This window comes from Taudactylus pleione, unplaced genomic scaffold, assembly GCF_031769625.1.
Source record: "Taudactylus pleione unplaced genomic scaffold, aTauple2 ptg001254l, whole genome shotgun sequence".
NCBI lineage: Eukaryota > Metazoa > Chordata > Amphibia > Anura > Myobatrachidae > Taudactylus > Taudactylus pleione.
In genome coordinates this window covers 350,732-372,499 of record NW_028285654.1, presented here as the reverse complement: position 1 = coordinate 372,499, position 21,768 = coordinate 350,732, and the positions used below count along the sequence as shown (strand labels likewise).

Genomic DNA, 21,768 nt, shown 5'->3' with positions numbered 1-21,768 from the left:
TTCTTGTAGCAAGGAAATATGCTGTGCAGTTAGTGCCCAGCCGGGCTAGGACATATGTTTATGCTTTTGTTTATATATTTGTGTGCGGCACAATAAAGACTGGCACCGACCAGTTTGTACCAGATTCCCAGACTTGTCTCCTGTTTCTACAGCTGCTGTGTGCAAAGATGGAGTCCATCTACCCCCGGAGTGGGACCCCTATCCCAACTGTGTCACATTTGAGTGTATATTATATATATATATATTTTATAAACTCCAAAAGTTATATTTTATGATCAATTTGATCCTGGTGCACTGAGTGTGATGTTTTCTTACCTTTTTTATGCTTTGTATATGAGTTTGTCTATCTGAGAACCTTACCTGTGCACCTCATAATATCAATGAATTAAAATCGTACAAAAATTATAAGACTCAATAAGAAGCAGTGGTTTGGACTCAAAGGTCTAGAGCCATTACTAGTGCTGTGATTCCATATATCAGACAAACCTGAGACATGCCGAGCCATCATCCAGGTGCAGAAAGACCAATGCAGTATATACAGACAGATGAGTGCAAAGGGATGTGAAACAATGATTTTTTTTAATTATTAAACTATAAAATCTTAACAAAAAACATCTTCAATAAACATACTGTATCAAACCTTACAAATATAGAACATTTAATTCTATAACCTTACATAAACAGTTAAAAGTCAATTCAATTAGCCGCGAGAGTGGCGAGTTGCCGTTGAAACAGCGGAGAAACGTCGCCAATGCCACAGTAACTCGCAGGCCGATCTCGCTCTGGACTCATGGATTTTTGGACGCAGGCCTATGGGGCTGCAAACAAAACTCTGCAAGTCCGGAGGTACCGCAAGTGCGGTATATAGAGGATAATTGAAATTACTCCTATGAATATATAATAGAAAACTTATAACGTAAACATAAAAGAAACTAAATACATATGTAAAAAATGTAGAGCTGTTAATAGCTGTACCTGGTCTGGTGACACACTCCTCTCTGCAGCTGGCGTGCCACTGTACACCTGGTCTGCTGACGCACTCCTCTCTGCAGCTGGCGTGACACTGTACACCTGGTGTGGTGACACACTCCTCTCTGCAGCTGGCGTGCCACTGTACGCCTGGTCTGGTGATGCACTCCTCTCTGCAGCTGGCGTGCCACTGTACAGCTGGTCTCTCTGCAGCTGGAGTGCCACTGTACACCTCGTCTGGTGACACACTCCTCTCCGCAGCTGGCGTGCCACTGTACAGCTGGTCTGGTGACGCACTCCTCTCTGCAGCTGGCGTGCCACTGTACACCTGGTGTAGTGACATACTCATCTCTGCAGCTGGAGTGACACTGTACACCTGGTGTGGTGACACACTCCTCTCTGCAGCTGGAGTGACACTGTACACCTGGTCTGGTGACTCACTCCTCTCTGGAGATGGAGAGCCAGTGTGCTCCATGAAAAGGGGTTGGCGGGCATAGTGCTGCTGTTGCATCTGGGGGTTGAATGGGATTTGTGATGGGGGGCAGCATAGACAGACTTGAAACCCCCTTGCTGCCGAAGCGACCTATGAGTCTCAGGTGTGGCAGTGTATCTGGTTCCATCCAACTCCCCTTTACCTCTTTATATGCAGCTTTAAGGATCATCCCCTCAGTTTCTGCTCTGTTCCCATCACCCATAAGCACACTTAGTCCTCCTACTGAGCACTCTGGACCCGATTCAGAACCGGACGCTCTTTCAGAGTGCTTGCTCTGAATCAGTGCCCTCCCTCTCTTTTTTTAGAGCCTCCTGGCCGCTCGCATAGCTGTGGGTGACCACCCACAGCTATAGCGAGCGGCCAAAAAGATGGTTGCGATGGTCATGACCATTGCGACCATCAGGCTTGCGACGAGACCCTTGTGGTAGGGTCTCATCTGCCGCAAGCCCTGGAGTGCTTTTGGCTCTATCAGAGCCAAAAGCACTCCCACTGACATAATTTGTGATGTCAGTGGGGCCGGCCCCAGATGGTAGGCGTTCCCATGGGGGGGGGGTTAGATTTTAGGGCTCCTGGTAGGACTTAGGGTTAGGCACCCCCCCAGTAGGGTTAGTTTTAGGCTAGGGGAATGGGGGTTAGGGTTAGGCACCCCCGGCCGGAGGTTAGGGTTAAGCACGCCCTCCAGGAGACTTAGGTTTAGGCTGCGAGGATGGGGGGTTAGGTTTAGGCATTTGGGGGGGGAGGGAGGTTAGGGTTAGGCACCCCTAAAGGAGGGTTAGGGTAGGGAATTAGGTTTGCGATACCCGCCTAATTAGCAGTCGGTTTCTTCACCTCTACCGGCCTTCCGCTGTCGGGATTTGAACCATGCGGCCGGCTGTGATACGTAAACTGCATTATTCCTGTCTGGTTAATAAAACTTTACATTTTACATTAAGCTGCATTATTTCTGTCTGGTTAATAAAACTTTAAATTTTTGCTTCAATACTTACATGTCTGGTCTTATTTGTAGTGACTGTGCCCCCATCTGTGACCAACCACTCGCTCCAAAATAAATGTGAAGGTTAGTGGAGCTCAGCCAGGACCATTACAAGGCAAAAGAGCGCCCTGTGCTGGCCCGCCCCCTTAGCGCCTGGCATGGTGCATAGGGGGCGGGGCCAGCAGCACTGGTAAGTGCAGAGCTGATTGGAGCATCCCCAGGTCCTGTGCTGCTCCTGGTTCATAGTGAGGGTGAGCAGGTTGTTGCACCAGAGGTGGGGAACCCTGAGGGATACTCAGATGGCCAATGGCTCTCGCAAGTGATCCGATGCTGCATGCTCTGGCACAGCAGCAGATCAGACAAACATGCTGGAGGCATCTATTAACATAAGACGCTTCCTGCAATATTAGCATATGATCACACAGCCGCTGCGTCCAAAGACGCATCTGCTGTGTGTACTGCGTACAACTTGGAGAAAGGCCCCATATACGGTCATCTTTTGTTATATGTAGTTTGATCTTTATGTTCTGTCTCACATCCGTAGCTGAGATTAATGAATCTGCGTTGGAAGAAGCAGCTTCTAAACTCGGCACTCCCAGAAAACAGGGTGTTTTCAAGAGCACTACCGGGCACCAGCATCAAATGCCGCCGGTTGGGGTTAGGCACCAGGAGGGAGGGTTAGGCACTTACTGGAGGGTTAGGCATTAGAAGAGAGGGTTAGGGTCAGGCATCTACCCCCACAGTTAGGGTTAGGCACCAGGAGGGAGGTTTAGGGTGAAGATTAGGGTTAGAAGAAAAAAAAGTGTCAACCATTTTTTGTGTCGACCTTTCGACCACTTGTACTTGTCGACCTTTAGTTTGTCGACCTTTTGTCCTTGTTGACCTATCGTCTGTCTAACATCTGGTGTCTATCTAGACATTGTCTACCTTTTTACTGTAGATCTTTCAATCCGCACCCGGCCACACTCTGGAGCTTGACTCCCACCTCCCCTCACTGTCCCGCCTCCCCACGCTAAGTCTCTTCTCAATAACCGCAGCCTATCTCCACTGTGTCTCTCACTTCTGACTGTAGGGAATGTTTGCCCAGTACCCTGGGGTGTCAGCAATCTTTGTATATTCAAGCTGGTGTGACATGACACCTAGTGGGTACTACACAATAAAAACTCTTATGTTATGTATTAAACTAACACTGTGATAATGTGTAAAGGAATTTTACCCTTCTACATATTCAGGCATTGTAACTCTGAGTTGTTGAGGAAGACAGTCATGGCTAATTTGCACTTGCACTGAATTGTCCAGTGAAGATGGGGGGCTGTAGGGTCACTGAGGGATACATACTATGCCATGCTGAGAGGGCGCATGTGTTCATTCCTAGAAAGTCCATTTCGAATTAAGGGGCAAGTCTAGCTTTCATCCCACTATAGAAACCAGACTTTGTAAGAATGCTTACTCCTGTTTTATAATTGAGCATTGTGGATATTGTTCCATATTAAATCACACACAGTTCCTACAGGCAGAATCGGTATGATATACCGCCGGATGTCAGCTCGGCGGATTAAATACGGACGCTGGAAGGCCAGCAGATGGAGATCCCGACGGGGTAAGTAAAGAGGCTATCCCTAATCCTCTCCCCCCCCCTAACCCTCCCTTAAGGGTGCCTAAACCTTACCACCCCCTCCCCACACCCTAAACCTAACCCTCCTGGGAGGGTGCCTAACCCTAACCTCACCCCGGGGTGCCTGATAGTAACCCCCCCTTCCCCAGCCTAGCCCTAACCCTCCCCCCCCCTCCCCGGGCATCGGGATTCCGATGCGGGGCTAGTGATAGGGATTTCACTGTCGGGAAGCCGGCGGTCAGCATTTCGACCATTGGCTTCCTGACTACATACCCTACAGGCTCGTGTTTAATTTTACCTTTGTATTTTTTAAGTTGCGGATGGACATTGTGAAGTCCGAGTAAGGGATCAGCGAGGAACTACCCTAGGGTGAGTCCTTGAATCAAATCTTAGTGGTGGTGACGAAGGTAATAAGTGTGTGATAGGAAAAAGGGAAGTTTTAATCAATATTCGAGAGACCAGCTGGTTATTAGCAATTGTCCCTTTGTCACACCAGTGTCACAGCAGTCTCAGGTGAGGGTGGCTGGTGACCGCACCCCTTGGATATCAATGTTATTGTTTCAGGTATTAGATTTCATTTGATCCTCCCTCCTGTAGCCTTGACAATTTCATTATTGTTTTGTACTTGGCGATTGTCTTCATGTAACTGATATTCAAACAGCTTCAATACTAAACTTTTGAAAAGAAAATGAATGACCCTGCTAATAAAACATACAGTAAGTAATATGGCGGGATGGATTGTATTCTACATATAATCTCACTACCGGTGTACTATCATGTTACACGCCACGTTACCCTTAACCAGGGGCGTCGGAACGATTTTATGTTGGAGGGGGCAACACAAAATCATTCCAGCACCGCCCCCGCCCGCCTCTCTTCCCCTCCCCTCCATCTTACCTAAGCGGTGGCCGCAGACTGTCAGGGCTGTGCAGCTTTATAGTAACAGGCTGCACGGAGGAGGAAGTGAAATGTGCAGTGCTTAAAGACCTCATATTACACCTCCTCTATGCAGTGCAGGGGGGTGAGCCATCCACTTGCCCCCCCCCCCTCCCCCGTACTGACGCCCATGGCCTTGAACTTTATAATATATATATATATATATATTATATACACAAAATATGTATATGTCAATATACCTGGCACTCCCAATAACACACTGTAAATCTCTGCTGCTGGTGCCTTCACAAGAAGAAGTAATTCGATGTAGCAGAGTGCGGCACTCTGGGCATAAATAAGCACACAACTCACGGCTGTTATGATCAACGTTTCAGTTCTTGGCAGAACTGATCTTGATAAAAGTTCTGCCAAGAACTGAAACGTTGATCATAACAGCCGTGAGTTGTGTGCTTATTTATGCCCAGAGTGCCGCACTCTGCTACATCGTATATATATATATATATATATATATAAAACAATATAAACTCAGACAATAGTGCTGACCTTTAAAATTATGTCAAATTTATTGTAAAATAATACAAGTTAATTTGAAATGGTGACGGCACCAATGGTGACAGGCCAATCAAACACGGTGTACACAGACCCAAACATTGGTGGTCAACTCTCCATTTACCACAACCCACCCATTCAGTGGGTGTATCCATTACCCGTTCAGCGGGTGTAGCCATTTCCTTTTTACGGCACATGTCAATGCAAGGAGAGTGCCAGGAGCATATTTATAATGGGCGCACCGCACACCTTGCACCCATATTATACTTATCTTATACCGCTGCCATTTTCCAGTTGTTTTGCGCATGCGCAGCAAATGGAAAATGGCCACCGCAGTTTCCCGGTGACCTGCGCACGCGCTATAGACTCTGGGCACACTCTAGTACCCAAAGTCTATCAGTGTGGTGCCGGCTGCTGGACCCAGAGGAGGGGCCCCTGGAGAGTGCACTCACTAAGCCTAAAACTTAACGTAAACAACCAAACTCCCATCCCTTACCACCATGCGACAACTAACACACTCCCGTCCCTTACCACCATGCGACAACTAACACACTCCCGTCCCTTACCGCCATGCGACAACTAACACACTCCCGTCCCTTACCACTATGCGACAACTAACACACTCCCGTCCCTTACCGCCATGCCACAACTAACACACTCCCGTCCCTTACCGCCATGCCACAACTAACACACTCCCGTCCCTTACCGCCATGCCACAACTAACACACTCCCGTCTCTTACCGCCATGCGACAACTAACACACTCCCGTCCCTTACCGCCATGCGACAACTAACACACTCCCGTCCCTTACCGCCATGCCACAACTAACACACTCCCGTCCCTTACCGCCATGCCACAACTAACACACTCCCGTCCCTTACCGCCATGCCACAACTAACACACTCCCGTCCCTTACCACCATGCGACAACTAACACACTCCCGTCCCTTACCACCATGCGACAACTAACACACTCCCGTCCCTTACCACCATGCCACAACTAACACACTCCCGTCCCTTACCACCATGCCACTACTAACACACTCCCGTCCCTTACCACCATGCGACAACTAACACACTCCCGTCTCTTACCGCCATGCGACAACTAACACACTCCCGTCCCTTACCGCCATGCGACAACTAACACACTCCCGTCCCTTACCACCATGCCACAACTAACACACTCCCGTCCCTTACCGCCATGCCACAACTAACACACTCCCGTCCCTTACCACCATGCCACAACTAACACACTCCCGTCCCTTACCACCATGCGACAACTAACACACTCCCGTCCCTTACCACCATGCGACAACTAACACACTCCCGTCCCTTACCACCATGCGACAACTAACACACTCCCGTCCCTTACCACCATGCCACTACTAACACACTCCCGTCCCTTACCACCATGCGACAACTAACACACTCCCGTTCCTTACCACCATGCGACAACTAACACACTCCCGTCCCTTACCACCATGCAACAACTAACAAACTACACACAACAAAGGGCGGGAAAAACTGGAAGAAAGATGCAGATACTTTGCCTCACACCATTATAAACTCCAAAAATCCTCTCTCGACCGTGACTACTACTGTCTGCTAAGCTCACTACCTTAAAAGGGAAAACTACCAGCACATTTTAAAGTAACAACACTGCAAACCCCTCATAGCTTAATGTCCTACATGCTTAAACTCTCAGCCTTTGGGGTGAACATAATGTTTTAATTGTGATTATAATCTAACATAATTTCAGCCTTTTGCATTAGCCCTCTTTCATCCAAAGGTACCCCCACCCCCCGAAAGGTGCATCTGCTGATGTAACCACTGCTAATAGCGTGGACTCACCTGCACTATTGTACACAACAGTAACCAAGGACCTTGGAATCAGCCCCTATTGCTCACACAGAACCTAATGTGTATATTCACCTGTGTGCAGTGTTGTACGCGTCTCTGCGACCAGTCCACCCGAACCATTGGTTTCATAGCCATCATTACTACCAATGTGCATTTGTACTATCCCTTTCTGCAAAAGATCCATCTGGATACAGGCGTAATTAGTAATTACGCCTGAATCCAAATGGATACACAACTCATGTCTATACGGGATGAGAAAATCAATATACTGTACTGTACATTGTGTCTGCAGGTATCACAGCCATTCAGAGGGCGGGATGCATCAGGTATCACAGTTTGGGTGCGATGCATCTCGCCAATGATTGCAGGCATGCTAGCTTTTAGTAACACCATATGAATCATCATTTAAGCAAAGGAAAGCTCTCCCAATAAGAGCTGTCCTTCGTGGTGACGGAACTTATGACCTGGGAGCCCCTCTGCACATATGCGGTCATTGGCCAGCGCGGGCCGCGGGGGAACCTGGGAGGGAACCTATTGGATACCTCTCAGCGAAGTTCACTGATTAAGAAGCCCATAGGCTTCTCTGAGGCAATACCATCTATAGATGGTGTTACCCATCGGGTCCAAGCTTGGTGCATATGGAAATTGAGGTCAAATCCTTGAAACCTACATTTTCGGGATGTTTGCCGCATTTTTAGCTTTCAGCATCCCGTCCAGAATGAGGGAGAGAATATCTGCCATTAGCAGCTCATTTGCTCTAATGAAAACGTATTTTATGACTTTGAAATGTGGCGGAAAATGACATTTTCGAGTCAGCAGTGTCTGGTTTAATTGGTTTGCTATAAAGAGAGGAATGACTGTTATTCTGCCCTAACTTCCAGAATCCGATTGTAAAACCTTCAGGCAGATTTAATTAGTAAGCCGTTACAATTCCGCTAATTAAGTGTTACAAATGAAATGATTGGACTCTTTGATCAGGTCGAAACCCATCTGAATAAAATTTATCTTCCGGTAATAAAATATTTGACACTATTATTATTGTTTGAAGTTCAGCTGCGTCGGTTCTGAGTTTTTGCAAATTCAGTTTAATATTTGCAATAAATATAACTCTGTATCATTATTATCAAATCCTAATTATTGAATGTTTGTGTTTGTCTTGTAGGGTTTGGAATGACCACCCCGGCCACCATCACCGGCAAAATTTTTCTAATTTTCTATGGTCTCATTGGATGTGCAGCCACCATCTTGTTCTTTAATCTGTTTCTGGAACGCTTGATAACAGTCATCGCTTACATCATGAAATCTTTTCATGGGAGGCAGCTAAGGAGGAAGGAAGGCGTGCCCCCTGAAACGCGTCGAGGGTCTGCCAACTCAGAAGTGGACAGCCTAGCTGGATGGAAGCCATCTGTGTATCACGTGATGGTCATCTTGTGCCTGGCGTCCATTATTATATCATGCTGTGCCTCTGCCATGTACTCACCCATTGAAGGATGGGGATATTTTGACTCCCTTTACTTTTGTTTTGTTGCCTTCAGCACGATAGGTTTTGGCGACATGGTCAGCAGCCAAAAAGCCAAATATGAGAACCAAGGACTTTACCGATGCGGCAATTTTATCTTTATATTTATGGGCGTATGCTGTATATATTCTTTATTTAATGTCATCTCTATAGTCATTAAACAATGTGTGAATTGGATATTAAAAAAAATAGACTGCCAGAGATGCCACAGAAAAATATTCAGGTCCAAGAGGAATGTGGTTATGCCAGGCAATGTACGAACTAGACGAAACATCTCTATAGAAACAGACGGTGTCTATGAAAGCGAGACAGACGGAAGGAGGATGTCTGGGGAGATGATCTCCATGAAAGACTTCTTGGCCTCCAATAAGGTCTCATTGGCCATTATGCAAAAGCAGCTCTCGGAGACAGCAAATGGTTGCCCGAGGCAAATTGGAACGAGTTCCAGGCACAATGGCTTCTCAGGTGGTGTGGGGGCATTAGCGATTATGAATAACAGACTTGCAGAGACTAGTGTGGACAGGTGACTGTTCGAGGTGGAGAGGATGAAGACTGGGCTATTCTTTCGGCATATCCGAATGTTCTGCCATCTATTTGTTGCAGGGGAGTGGAGGACATTAGGTCTGTTAATGCTGAATGTGATACATTACTGTTCTATTCCATTCAGGCAACACTTCAGATAAAAAAAAAAACACATTCTGTTCATTTAGGTTTTGCACCTTCCGATACCATGAATGGTATATACTGTATATGCCCTCCAACAACTTTTATTAAATGTGTTCACATGGTAGATACAAGTGTATCCAGATGTACATTTTCTGTTATATGCAAGAGCAGAGAAAATATACAACTCTGCCAAAATGTTATAAAGGCCTTAGTGAAAAACACAGAAGGAAGCAAAAAAAATCCATAAAGCAATGTATTTACCAAACGTTGTAGGAGGGGGCGTATAAAACTAATTAATGTTATCTGAAGGTTAACACCATGGTGTGGCCACATACAGTACACTGTGAGGTTTCCCACCCCTGGAAGTATCAGGAACATTTGTCACTTACTTCCGATGTCATGTTTCGAGACTTTACCTTTATGTAACATTAGCGCAGGCAATCAATGTCTCTGTGATGTCAGTAAGGAAGGGTTTGAACACTATGGTTACATTTTATTGAATAAAAAGCTTTTTGGATAGTTTCATAGAAAATAGGGAAAGAGAATCAATAGGGCTTACACAAGGCAAGTGGCGGAATGTTTAGGTTCTATATATTTATATAAAAAGCAAACCACAACTTTGAATTTCCTTCACATTTTTAAATAGATGAAGTAGTTGATTTCTTCACACAGTGGTGGAACCATCGATGGTGGCTCAGCTATGGACGGGGGAGGGGTGAGGGGAGAGAACAGGAGCCACTATACTACCTGCACCAACACTGACTGCACCCACTATTATTGGAGAGCAAGCATAGACAAGCCAACACAGCAGATGGTCAGAATAAGAGCCATAGGAGGATAGACTGCATAGCCTGCCCCCATCACTCTCTGTATATGGTTCCAGCTATTTGTACATGTGTTCCTTAAGGACAGGGGTGTATTGGAACTTAAAGTGGTTCTGGGAAAAAATAATTAAAGTGGCCTCATTTAGACAGGACGAAATCAGCACAAAAGCAAAGAATGCTAAACTATATGTTCACTAACAAAATGACATTGCCTCTGTCTACCTGTACCCACAATTCAGAGTATCCTAGTGACCAATATATAATAAAAACAGCATTTTAGTGACCAATAATCAATACAGACAGCATTTGAATGACCAATATACTATAGAGAGCATGTTGGGAGCTTTAACACATAGAATATCCCAGTAACCAATATACTATACAGAGAGCTTCCTAATGTGTAGGCAGCAGACTGCTTGCTAGTGACAACCATACAATACAGAGAGCATAATAGAGACCACTGCACAATATGACAAGCATCCTAATGACTGTCATACAATATACAGAACATTCAAAATTTAAAATATAGACTGTATATTAAAGACAATAATACATACAATGCAGAGATCATTCTGGTGACCAATATACAATACTGAGAGCATACTAAGCCCCCATGAATAAATATATTAATGGCTGCTATAAAATAAAGATAGCATTCAAATGGCCATCATACAGTACAATACAGAGAACATTCTTGTGGCAACAATACAACAGACAGAATCATAGTAAATCTATGCAATATAGAGCAAATTCCAGTATAAAATAGATACTGCATCCTAGTCACATCCATACAATACAGATACATTTTTAGTGTAAACTATAAACTGCATCCTAATAACTGACATACAAAATTATTCTTTTTACTGATATACAATACAGAGAACATACGAATAGCAACCATACAATAGATAGCAACTTTATTACTGGCAATCAATATAAAGAGCTTAGTGAATCATACAATATAGATAGCATCTCAGTGACTGGAATACAATACATATGGTATCCTAGTGACCAATATAAAATACATACAGTATTATAGTATAAAATGTAGATTGCATCCTAGTGACAACAATACAATACAGAAAACATATTAACAATCAACATACAAGCTAATAGAATGCTCATGAGCGGAGACAGTAACAATCTATACAATACAGAGAACATCCTAGTTACAACCAAACAATATACAACATATCAGTAACTGATGTACAATACAAAGATCATCCATGTGACCAATATACAATACAAAAAGCATCCCAGTGATCAAAATACAATACAAAGAGCACTTAAGTGACAACACCCTGACTACAAAATAAAAAATGAATGGAAAAAAGAAGATGACATAGGAAAACTCCATGAGGCAGCAGTAAGCCACCAGCCTGCCAGGAAAAGTCCATTAAGGGTATACTGTATATGTCCAATCTGCCCCTGCCTAAGGCTGTCAAACACCGATGTAACCTGAAGGCTGACATAAGCACTGTCTGCTAAAGCAAATGTATGACTTGGCCACACATGTATTGGAAAATTAGAATGTGGTCTGGCTTCTCTGCCTGATACACTAGCCACCAAGCAGTTACACCAGCCACCAGGCAGTTACACTAGCCACCAAGCAGTTACACCAGCCACCAGGCAGTTACACCAGCCACCAGGCAGTTACACCAGCCACCAGGCAGTTACACCAGCCACCAGGCAGTTACACCAGCCACCAGGCAGTTACACCAGCCACCAGGCAGATACACCAGCTACCATGCAGTTACACCAGCTACCACGCAGTTACACCAGCCACCACGCAGTTACACCAGCCACCAGGCTCTTACACCAGCCATCAGGCAGTTACACCAGCTACCAGGCAGTTACATTAGCCACCAGGCAGTTACATTAGCCACCAGGCAGTTACACCAGCCACCAGGCAGTTACACCAGCCACCAGGCAGTTACACTAGCTACCAGAGAATGGCTTCTGTATTGTCTATTTCCTAACACAAAATGGGGCCGCTATTTTATAATAGCCACCAAAACAGTCTACAATAAAGCTGGAGTTATTGCCGAGCTCAGTTATTAGGATGAGCATGGAGTGTAAGGGTAAAATGTGCAAATAGTCAAAGTGGAAATGTTAATTGGCACCACAATAATGTCTGGGGCACATTTCAGTACCACCTCCAAGATGCACCCTCTAGCAGCATAAAGTCTGTGCTCTAGACACATCCTCTAACCGCTGCCACTCTGCAGAACGTGAGGAAGAGAAAACCCTGAATCCTTCTCATTTGAGATCAGGTAAAATCCCCCATACACCCCCACGCTGTGGTACAGCTATTACTGCACCTGATACCTCTGCTGTGTTACCAAGTGAGTGCCACAGAGACTGAGATGAATAGTGCAGATGTGCGTAATAAGAGATTGTGGGGCCTATTCATCAAAACATAATTATCACATTTGCTAATTATGGTTTGAACTTGCTGTGAGTTCAAACACAGTTTAGGAGGCATTCATCATGCCTCATTCATCATGCCCCCTGCCCTAAACGGTCACTTCCAAAAAACTGCTGTTTCTACAAAGCAGTTTTTCGTAAGTGGGAAACTTTCCACTGCCTGATTTCAGCTTGAAGACAGGCTGCAGACTTCACTGCCCCCAAACGGGTGTACGATCCGCTTCCCCCGCGGGTGTAAGTGTTGATGAATAGGCCCCCGTCTGTTGCCTGGTTGTCAGGAGAGTGTGAGTGAGGTTGTCAGGTTGTCAGAGTGTATCCTGTATGTTTTCACTGCTACATATGATTTGTAAATTAAAGAAATTAAGAGATTGATGCTATTTTTCTATACATTAAAAGAACTGTTATTAAAAAAAGTGTATTATGTCGGTTGTTTTTTACCATATGAAAACATTGACTATAATTTGTTACGGCAATACTCTTTGGCAGAGGGTGTTACAGGTCCACTATTGATGTAAAATAACAGCGTAATCCTCAGTACGATGATGGGCGCCATTACACGCCGCAGAGGCAGCCATTCTCAATATTCAGCCTATCAGATCACTAGAAGCTAATGACATCACTGAGATACTTCTTGACCAATGATTACAAGGCACTGAATCTACTTTTGATGTTTAAAATATTTTTTTCTTCAAAAGGTACAGTAAGGACCTGGAAATATGTTGTAGGTTATTCATAAGGGGCCAGTCATTGTTAGAGTCCCTTATGCTGAGTACACACTGGCCGATATATCGTGTGTGCATTGGACAGAGTGTACAGACAATATGACAATATGTCCATGAACGATGTCGTTCAACGATGCCCAATATGTCTGCAGATATATCGGCACATCGTGCAACTCTGTGTACAGGCAGACAGACGACCGCCCGTACACTTGCTGCAGAGGCCGCCGGTGGTTGACATCACAACTGGGCGGGCACATGTAAATGCCTGCACAGTTGTGATGTCAGGCATGACACATCAGGCTGATGATTGGTCAGTGTGTATGCATTGACCAATCGTCAGATAGGAAGGCGGATCGGCCATCGTGTAGCCAGCTCTAGGAGAATGGCAAATCCTTCTATAGCAAAAAGCAGACATAGGCCCTCATTCAGAGCCGGACGCTATTTGCGGTCGTTCGTTTAAAAACAAGGGGTGGCTATTTAAATGATCCGTACGCACATTGCAGTGTGTTCACACCTCTAAGTCTGAACGAACGAGCAAAACATACGCTCGTTTATTTGTTAAAAACGCCCCCTGGCCGCACGCATCCTACGTCATGTCCGCTATTTATTAGATTAATCGAGTACATCGACCAGCGTATGAACTGCTCGCTATTCTTGTGGTTGGTGTTTGCTACCACAAATTTGCGTGCAGTTCTGGCTATAAAATAACCCAGTGACGTGGTCAATGACGCTGCTGTTTTAAATATACACACCCATAAAACGCCCGTTTTGACCTTTAAGCACGCCTGCGTTCGGATCTCCACTCCCCATTTTCAAGCACCTTCCCCTGTTACCACCCACATACGCCTCATTCTGTCACTCAAAATAGCAGGCACTCGCTATATAGCGTACAAAGGATTTTCGGCCGCACTGACTGGTTCGCGCATGCGTACTAAAAAGCGTACGCATGCGCAGATGTGCAAACATCGCTCGGAACGAGCGTACTGCCGCTAACGAGCGGCTCTGAATGAGGGCCATTGTTCCCAATGTCCATGATCAGTCACTGGATGGACAGCTCCACCCAACATTCCTAAAATGCAGGTTGTGATATGTGAGTTGTCCATTTGGCTATTAATGTTTTTCTGAGGTCCTGTTGGGCTTTTATTCTATCTCTGCGTCTGTAGGCTGCAGATGCGCACAGCGAGGACTAAAAGGAGTCACCTGAGGTGGCAAACAGGTCATGTACACCGCCCAGTGACGGCTTCAGGCGTTAGGACAGATAAGAGCGCGGACAATGGCCCGAAGTATAGTATATACAGTACGTCCAATCCAAATGCCCATTCTCACCAGTAAAATGATTAGGAATAAGTGTACTGAAGCATACAACACAGAAACATTCCCATGTACAGAACAGGAATCCTCAGACACCACATTCCCAGTTCATGGTGGTGTACGTTCACCAGTATAGGTGGAAGAGCCAGACGTGGGAGCAGAGTTTGCATGCCTTTGGTAAATTCAGAGTGAGAGGCCGGATTGGGAATAACCTTTGTGCCAGTATACTCTTGCTGAAGGTTAGAGGGTCGCTAAAAGTGGGATGGTTTTGGTAATAATAAGCCTATACAGCACCATACTAAGACTGCATACACACGTAAAGATTATCTGTCCAACCATCCAACTAGTTGATTGGTTGGAATGAAATCTGGTAAGGTATGAAAGTAAATGACAATCAGCAATTTGCTCCCAAACGCCGGAAAATGGATAAAAACTGTTGTTTAATGTTTGATCGAACAACTTATTCAAACTTGTCTGACCGACCATTTTCATCTGGTTTCTGGCATTTAGGAGCATATTGCTGATCATCAGTTACTCCCATACGGTACCAGATCTTCATTCCAACCAATCAACTAGTTGGATGGTTGGACAGAAAAACTTTAGGTGTGTGGCCAGCATTACTCTCCTGGCACGGCTTAATACCGCATCTCTCTTTTATATGAAGAGGGCGGGCCTTTCATTTGTTTCACTAGCCCGCCTTTGCTGTGTGAGGACGCCATACACATCATTGGCCCCTCACACTTACTCCTCAGACCATGACCTGTAGAAGAGGGTCACAATGTGCTGCACTAAGACCTAGCAGGCTTCCTTCTGTGCAGTGTCAGTGATGGCTCAGCATCACAATATCAGTGTTTTTGCTAATGACATTGTGTGTATACAATTTATTGGTTTTTCTTACCAGCAATAATAAGAGAAGAGAAAAAAAATGTGCGAAAAATGTGCATTCACAAAAGGCAAAATTAGAACTTTTCACATACTGTCCGACAATGGAAATAGAAGCACACTAATCATGGGGTAGGCACCCTGCGGCACTGCAGCTGCTGTGGAACATCACAGCATGCCCTACCACTGGGGCCGGCTTTTGGGGTGTTCGACCAGTGCGGTCGTACAGGGGCGCCACCCCATAGAGGGTGCACCCCTTCCCAACATCCCGATTTCAGTGCGACAGCACAGTCTGGTCGGGCGGTTGGGTACCCCCGCCGCCGCAGCTGTGCAGGACCCCGGAGTCTGAATGGATGCTGCGCACTTGCGCACGGCATCCATTCAGAGCCGGGAGAGGGCTGGCTAGTGACAAAGTTCTGGGCTCCCCCCAACCTGACGTTACACGGGAGGTGTGCCATGCGGGCACAACCCAAATAACATCATTTAGGGGACGTGGACTATGGTAATTAGGCCACGCCACCATTTTCGGTTGCGCAACTAGAGGGGGCGACCATCACCCGGGGTGGCACAGGACACCGCTACCCCTTAAGCCGGCCCTGCCTACCACAGTTTTGATGTTAGGTCATTCTAAAACCTTGCAGTGCATGCTGGGATGTGTAGTTCCACAGCAGCTGGAGGGGCGCAGGTTGCCTGCCCCTGTACTAATCTATCTTATGCAGACTTTCTAGAAAAAAAATAAAAAAATTTGAATTGTGGATACCATAATTATTGATAGAATATTGCAGAATTATTGATCAAATTCAAGTGGGGCCCAGCCAATGAGCGGCCACTACATGTAAAGCGGCCGCTGATTGGCTAGCGGCCCATGGGAAATAACAGATAATTAGGGTCACCTGTCATTTCGTAAGGTGTAAGTCACAACATATACTTGCACCTGCTTGTATGGATAATTTTTAAGCCATTTTCTTATTTTGCCCAGAATGTGGATGCTACGGAGAGCGGAACCAGGATTGAGGGGAATATGGGATCTTTTTTCCAGGTACACCCACGGAATCTACTTGGGACAAGGGGAGAGACCAGCTGGTACAGGTATATGTGAGTGGGATAGGTGTATGTATTAAAGTTTTACTAGATACCGTGTGTGTGTGTACTGTGGTTTTTTAACTATTTATTTTACAGTGGGGCTACGGGTGCCGGCTTCCACAAGTGCAAAAGGGCAGACATGCTGGCACCTGTAGTTCCACTGTAAAATACAATAGTTTTCTACTATTTTACACTTTATAACCCCGGTACCCACAGCCCAGGGGTGCGAGGAAGAGCCCCGGAGGATTCAGACCAAGCCTGTGTTTTTGGGACTAGGGGAACCCCTTCTTGTGGGGATCCCCACCTCCCTTGAGATCCCCGGCTTGGCCTGACCAGCTTGGGATGTGAATGCTTTGGCCATGGAGACCCGGGTAAAAGGGTCTCCTGGCTGTGGCATTACACCCCGGTCGGTGTGGGTCCGGTGCTGGTTTTAAATATAGGGGGACCCCTACGCAATTTTTTTACCCCTATATTTAAAGCCAGCACTGGTCCAGCGGCCAGGTTCTGGTTCTTAAATTACGGGGGAACCCTACTCTTTTTGTTCCCCGTAATTTTTGGAACCAGGACTGGCTGACCAGTCCGGGGCTGGTTTTGGCTTTTGGGGGGGGACCCTACGTCATTTGTTTTTTATATAGACAGTTTACATTAACTACACATGCAGAAATATTCACAAATCACACTGATCTGTGTTTGTTTCTGGCAAACTCGCAGCTCAGGAGGTGAGGGTTTGAAACTTCAATTTCTCTGCAAGTTTGCTCTGATCTCACCCAAGATAGAAATCTCAAATCTTAGTAAAATCTTAGTAAATTTGTGAGTTCATAAAAAGTACTTCCAAGTTTGCACGATGGTGAGAAGATTTGAGTTTGCGCTCTCACCCGAGTTTTACGAATGAGATAAAGAATTCTCTCAGCCGAGCTTGTCTTTAGTAAAATTGTGAGATGAAAAACATGGCTAAACTCACCTGAGATTGTCATCTTGACCAAACACGAATCTTAGTAAATTTACCAGGAATGGTCAACCTGTGGCTCTCCAGCTGTTGTAAAACTACAAGTCCCAGCATGCACTGCTTCAGTTTTGCTATTAGGGTATGCTAGAACTGTGGCAGGGCATGCTGGGATATGTAGTTTCACAACAGCTGGAGTGTCACAGGTTGGCCAGGCCTGCCTTAGACTCTTCAGGGAGACAGGGAAATTGCTACTATTAACATAAATGGTGCAGCCCCTGTGTGCAGAGCAGCCCCCTGTGTGCAGAGCAGCCCCCTGTGTGCAGAGCAGCCCCCTGTGTGGAACACCTGAGTGCAGTTCCTGTGTGTAGGTATAGCCCAGGCTCTGTGTGCAGTGCAGCCCTGTGTATAGCCTTGGCCCTGTGTGCAGTGCAGTCCTGTGTATAGCCCAGGCCCTGTGTGCAGTGCAGCCCTGTGTATAGCCCAGGCCCTGTGTGCAGTGCAGCCCTGTGTATAGCCCAGGCCCTGTGTGCAGTGCAGCCCTGTGTATAGCCCAGGCCCTGTGTGCAGTGCAGCCCTGTGTATAGCCCAGGCCCTGTGTGCAGTGCAGCCCTGTGTATAGCCCAGGCCCTGTGTGCAGTGCAGCCCTGTGTATAGCCCAGGCCCTGTGTGCAGTGCAGCCCTGTGTATAGCCCAGGCCCTCTGTGCAGTGCAGCCCTGTGTGCAGTGAAGCCATGTGTATAGCTCAGGCCCTGTGTGCAGTGCAGCCATGTGTATAGCCCTGGCCCTGTGTGCAGGGCAGCCCTGTGTATAGCCCAGGCCCTGTGTGCAGTGCAGCCCTGTGTATAGCCCAGGCCCTGTGTGCAGTGCAGCCCTGTGTATAGCCCAGGCCCTGTGTGCAGTGCAGCCATGTGTATAGCCCAGGCCCTGTGTGCAGTATAGCCCAGGCCCTTTGTGCACTGCAGCCCTGTGTATAGCCCAGGCCCTGTGTGCAGTGCAGCCCTGTGTATAGCCCTGGCCCTGTGTGCAGTGAAGCCCTGTGTATAGCCCAGGCCCTGTGTGCACTGCAGCCCTGTGTATAGCCCAGGCTCTGTGTGCAGTGCAGCCCTGTGTATAGCCCAGGCTCTGTGTGCAGTGCAGCCCTGTGTATAGCCCAGGCTCTGTGTGCAGTGCAGCCCTGTGTATAGCCCAGGCTCTGTGTGCAGTGCAGCCCTGTGTATAGCCCAGGCCCTGTGTGCAGTGCAGCCCTGTGTATAGCCCAGGCCCTGTGTGCAGTGCAGCCCTGTGTATAGCCCTGGCCCTGTGTGCAGTGCAGCCCTGTGTATAGCCCTGGCCCTGTGTGCAGTGCAGCCCTGTGTATAGCCCTGGCCGTGTTTGCAGTTCAGCCCTGTGTGCAGTGCAGCCCTGTGTATAGCCCAGGCCCTGTGTGCAGTGCAGCCCTGTGTATAGCCCAGGGCCTGTGTGCAGTGCAGCCCTGTGTATAGCCCTGGCCCTGTGTGCAGTGCAGCCCTGTGTATAGCCCTGGCCGTGTTTGCAGTTCAGCCCTGTGTGCAGTGCAGCCCTGTGTATAGCCCAGGCCCTGTGTGCAGTGCAGCCCTGTGTATAGCCCAGGGCCTGTGTGCAGTGCAGCCCTGTGTATAGCCCAGGCCCTGTGTGCAGTGCAGCCCTGTGTATAGCCCAGGCCCTGTGTGCAGTGCAGCCCTGTGTATAGCCCAGGCCCTGTGTGCAGTGCAGCCCTGTGTATAGCCCAGGCTCTGTGTGCAGTGCAGCCCTGTGTATAGCCCAGGCCCTGTGTGCAGTGCAGCCCTGTGTATAGCCCTGGCCCTGTGTGCAGTTCAGCCCTGTGTATAGCCCAGGCCCTGTGTGCAGTGCAGACCTGTGTATAGCCCAGGCCCTGTGTGCAGTGCAGCCCTGTGTATAGCCCAGGCTCAGTGTGCAGTGCAGCCATGTGTATAGCCCAGGCCCTGTGTGCAGTGCAGCTCTGTCTATAGCCCAGGCCCTGTGTGCACTGCAGCCCTGTGTATAGTCCAGGCCCTGTGTGCACTGCAGCCCTGTGTATAGCCCAGGCCCTGTGTGCAGTGCAGCCCTGTGTATAGCCCTGGCCCTGTGTGCACTGCAGCCCTGTGTATAGCCCAGGCCCTGTGTGCAGTGCAGCCCTGTGTACAGCCCAGGCTCTGTGTGCAGTGCAGAGATTTGTATAGCCCAGGCCCTGTGTGCAGTGCAGCCCTGTGTATAGCCCTGGCCCTGTGTATAGCCCAGGCCCTGTGTGCAGTGCAGCCTTATGTATAGCCCAAGCCCTGTGTACAGTACAGCCCTGTGTGCAGCCCAGGCCCTGTGTGCAGTGCAGCCCTGTGTATAGCCCAGGCCCTGTGTGCAGTGCAGCCCTGTGTATAGCCCAAGCTCTGTGTGCAGTGCAGCCCTGTGTATAACCGGAATCGGTATGATTTATGGTTAGAATCCCGACAGCGGCTGCCCGACATGGGTGAAAATCCTGATCGTCCCTAAGGTAAGTATTCACTAATCTAATTACCCCCCCACTAACCCTAACCCTCCTTAGGGGTGCCTAACCCTAACCTTCCCCCCCAGTGCCTAACCCTAATCCCCCTCTAAATGCCTAAGCCTAACCCCCCCTTCCCCTGTCGCCTAAACCTAAGTCCCCTGGGGAGTGCCTAACCATAAGTCCCCCCAGGGGGTGCCTAACCCTAACCCTCCCTCCCCCTAGCCTAACCCTAACCTCCCGGGGGGGGGTTCCTAACCCTAAGTCCCCCCCAGAGCCCTAAACCTAACCCTAGCCCCCCAGATGCTGTCCGCGCTCAGCTTTACTTCGATCGGGATGCCAGGCGCCGGTATCCCGGCGTCAGTATAATGACACGTGGCTAGATTTAGATGCCTGTCATTTAACCCTCGCCTGGATAAAGCAGTCGGGAAGCCAGCCATCGGGATTACTTTCGCCGGCATCCCGACTGCATACCGTACAGCCCAGCCCGTGTACAGTGCAGCCCAGCCCCTATGTATAGCCCGTGTGCAGCTCCTATGTGCAGCCCAGCCCCTGTGTGTAGCCCCCTGTGTACAGCCCAGCCCCTGTGTGCAGCCCAGCCCCTGTGTGCAGGTAACAGGCAGATCAAGAAAATATTATGTTTTCTGGCTCTATATTTCTCATATTATTCAATTTTTTCTTCCCTCTCACAATGAACTTGCTAGTGGGAGACTTGCGCTATTCAGCAATGTGTAATTAGATCTGCACATCAGCTGTGTATTGATTCCTAATAGTCGCTATTTAGCGCTGCAAGTCGCTTAAGAAAGAATTGCTTTCCAGTCCAATCTTGTGGTTCCAAAGCACAAAAAGTTATTTATGTAAAGAAAAAGTAACACGATGAAAGATTTAACAATTAGAGTAAAAAGCAATAAAATAGTACAAGCCGATACATACGCATGCGCACTGGTCCCAGTATACAGTCATCAATCCAGACGTCTGTGGTTGCAATAAGATACCTTTACACTGGGATCGAGACACAGCTTATATACCTTGCAGAGTTCAGAGATCCATTGGTTCTTGCTTCTGGATAATCTGGTCATTGGTTGATTCACACGGTGTCTTCAGAGGCATGGCTCAGTTCTACAACGGTATCTTTGTGTAGCTTCCCGCCGAACAACTGGTTAATACTGGCTACAACACTGCATGCATGTTATAACATTTCTATCCAATAACTCCCTATCATCCATAACTAGCGGACGCATGATGTGACTTCTTTGCCGATAGATACGGACGTCTGCAATTAAGTATGATACCTAACATGACATGTCCACTATATTCTAAACCTAAGATCTCGTTTAAGTATATATTACATCATAATTATTAGCTAAAAATACCTTTAATAACACTGGTTAGTAACTATGTGTGGGAACCATCTTGCACATATGCGTCCGCATATGTGCGTCTGTGTGTTGAAATAGCAAATATGTGTCGGTATGTATGTGACTATATACAACTGAGCATCCATGTGTAAGTATGTGCATACGCACATGAGCGTCCGTG

The 21,768-nt window shown here is 47.2% G+C and overlaps 1 protein-coding gene across 1 annotated transcript in view; it reads left to right on the top strand.

Annotated features, from left to right (window-relative positions):
- KCNK13 (potassium two pore domain channel subfamily K member 13) overlaps window positions 1-9,813 on the top strand; it is a 190,248-nt gene extending 180,435 nt beyond the window's left edge. Inside the window, exon 2 of the mRNA XM_088462506.1 lies at window positions 8,518-9,813. Coding sequence (XP_088318632.1) covers window positions 8,518-9,401 — 884 coding nt within the window. The 3' untranslated portion in view covers window positions 9,402-9,813. The remainder of the gene's footprint in view (window positions 1-8,517) is intronic.
- The last annotated feature ends 11,955 nt before the right edge of the window (window positions 9,814-21,768 follow it).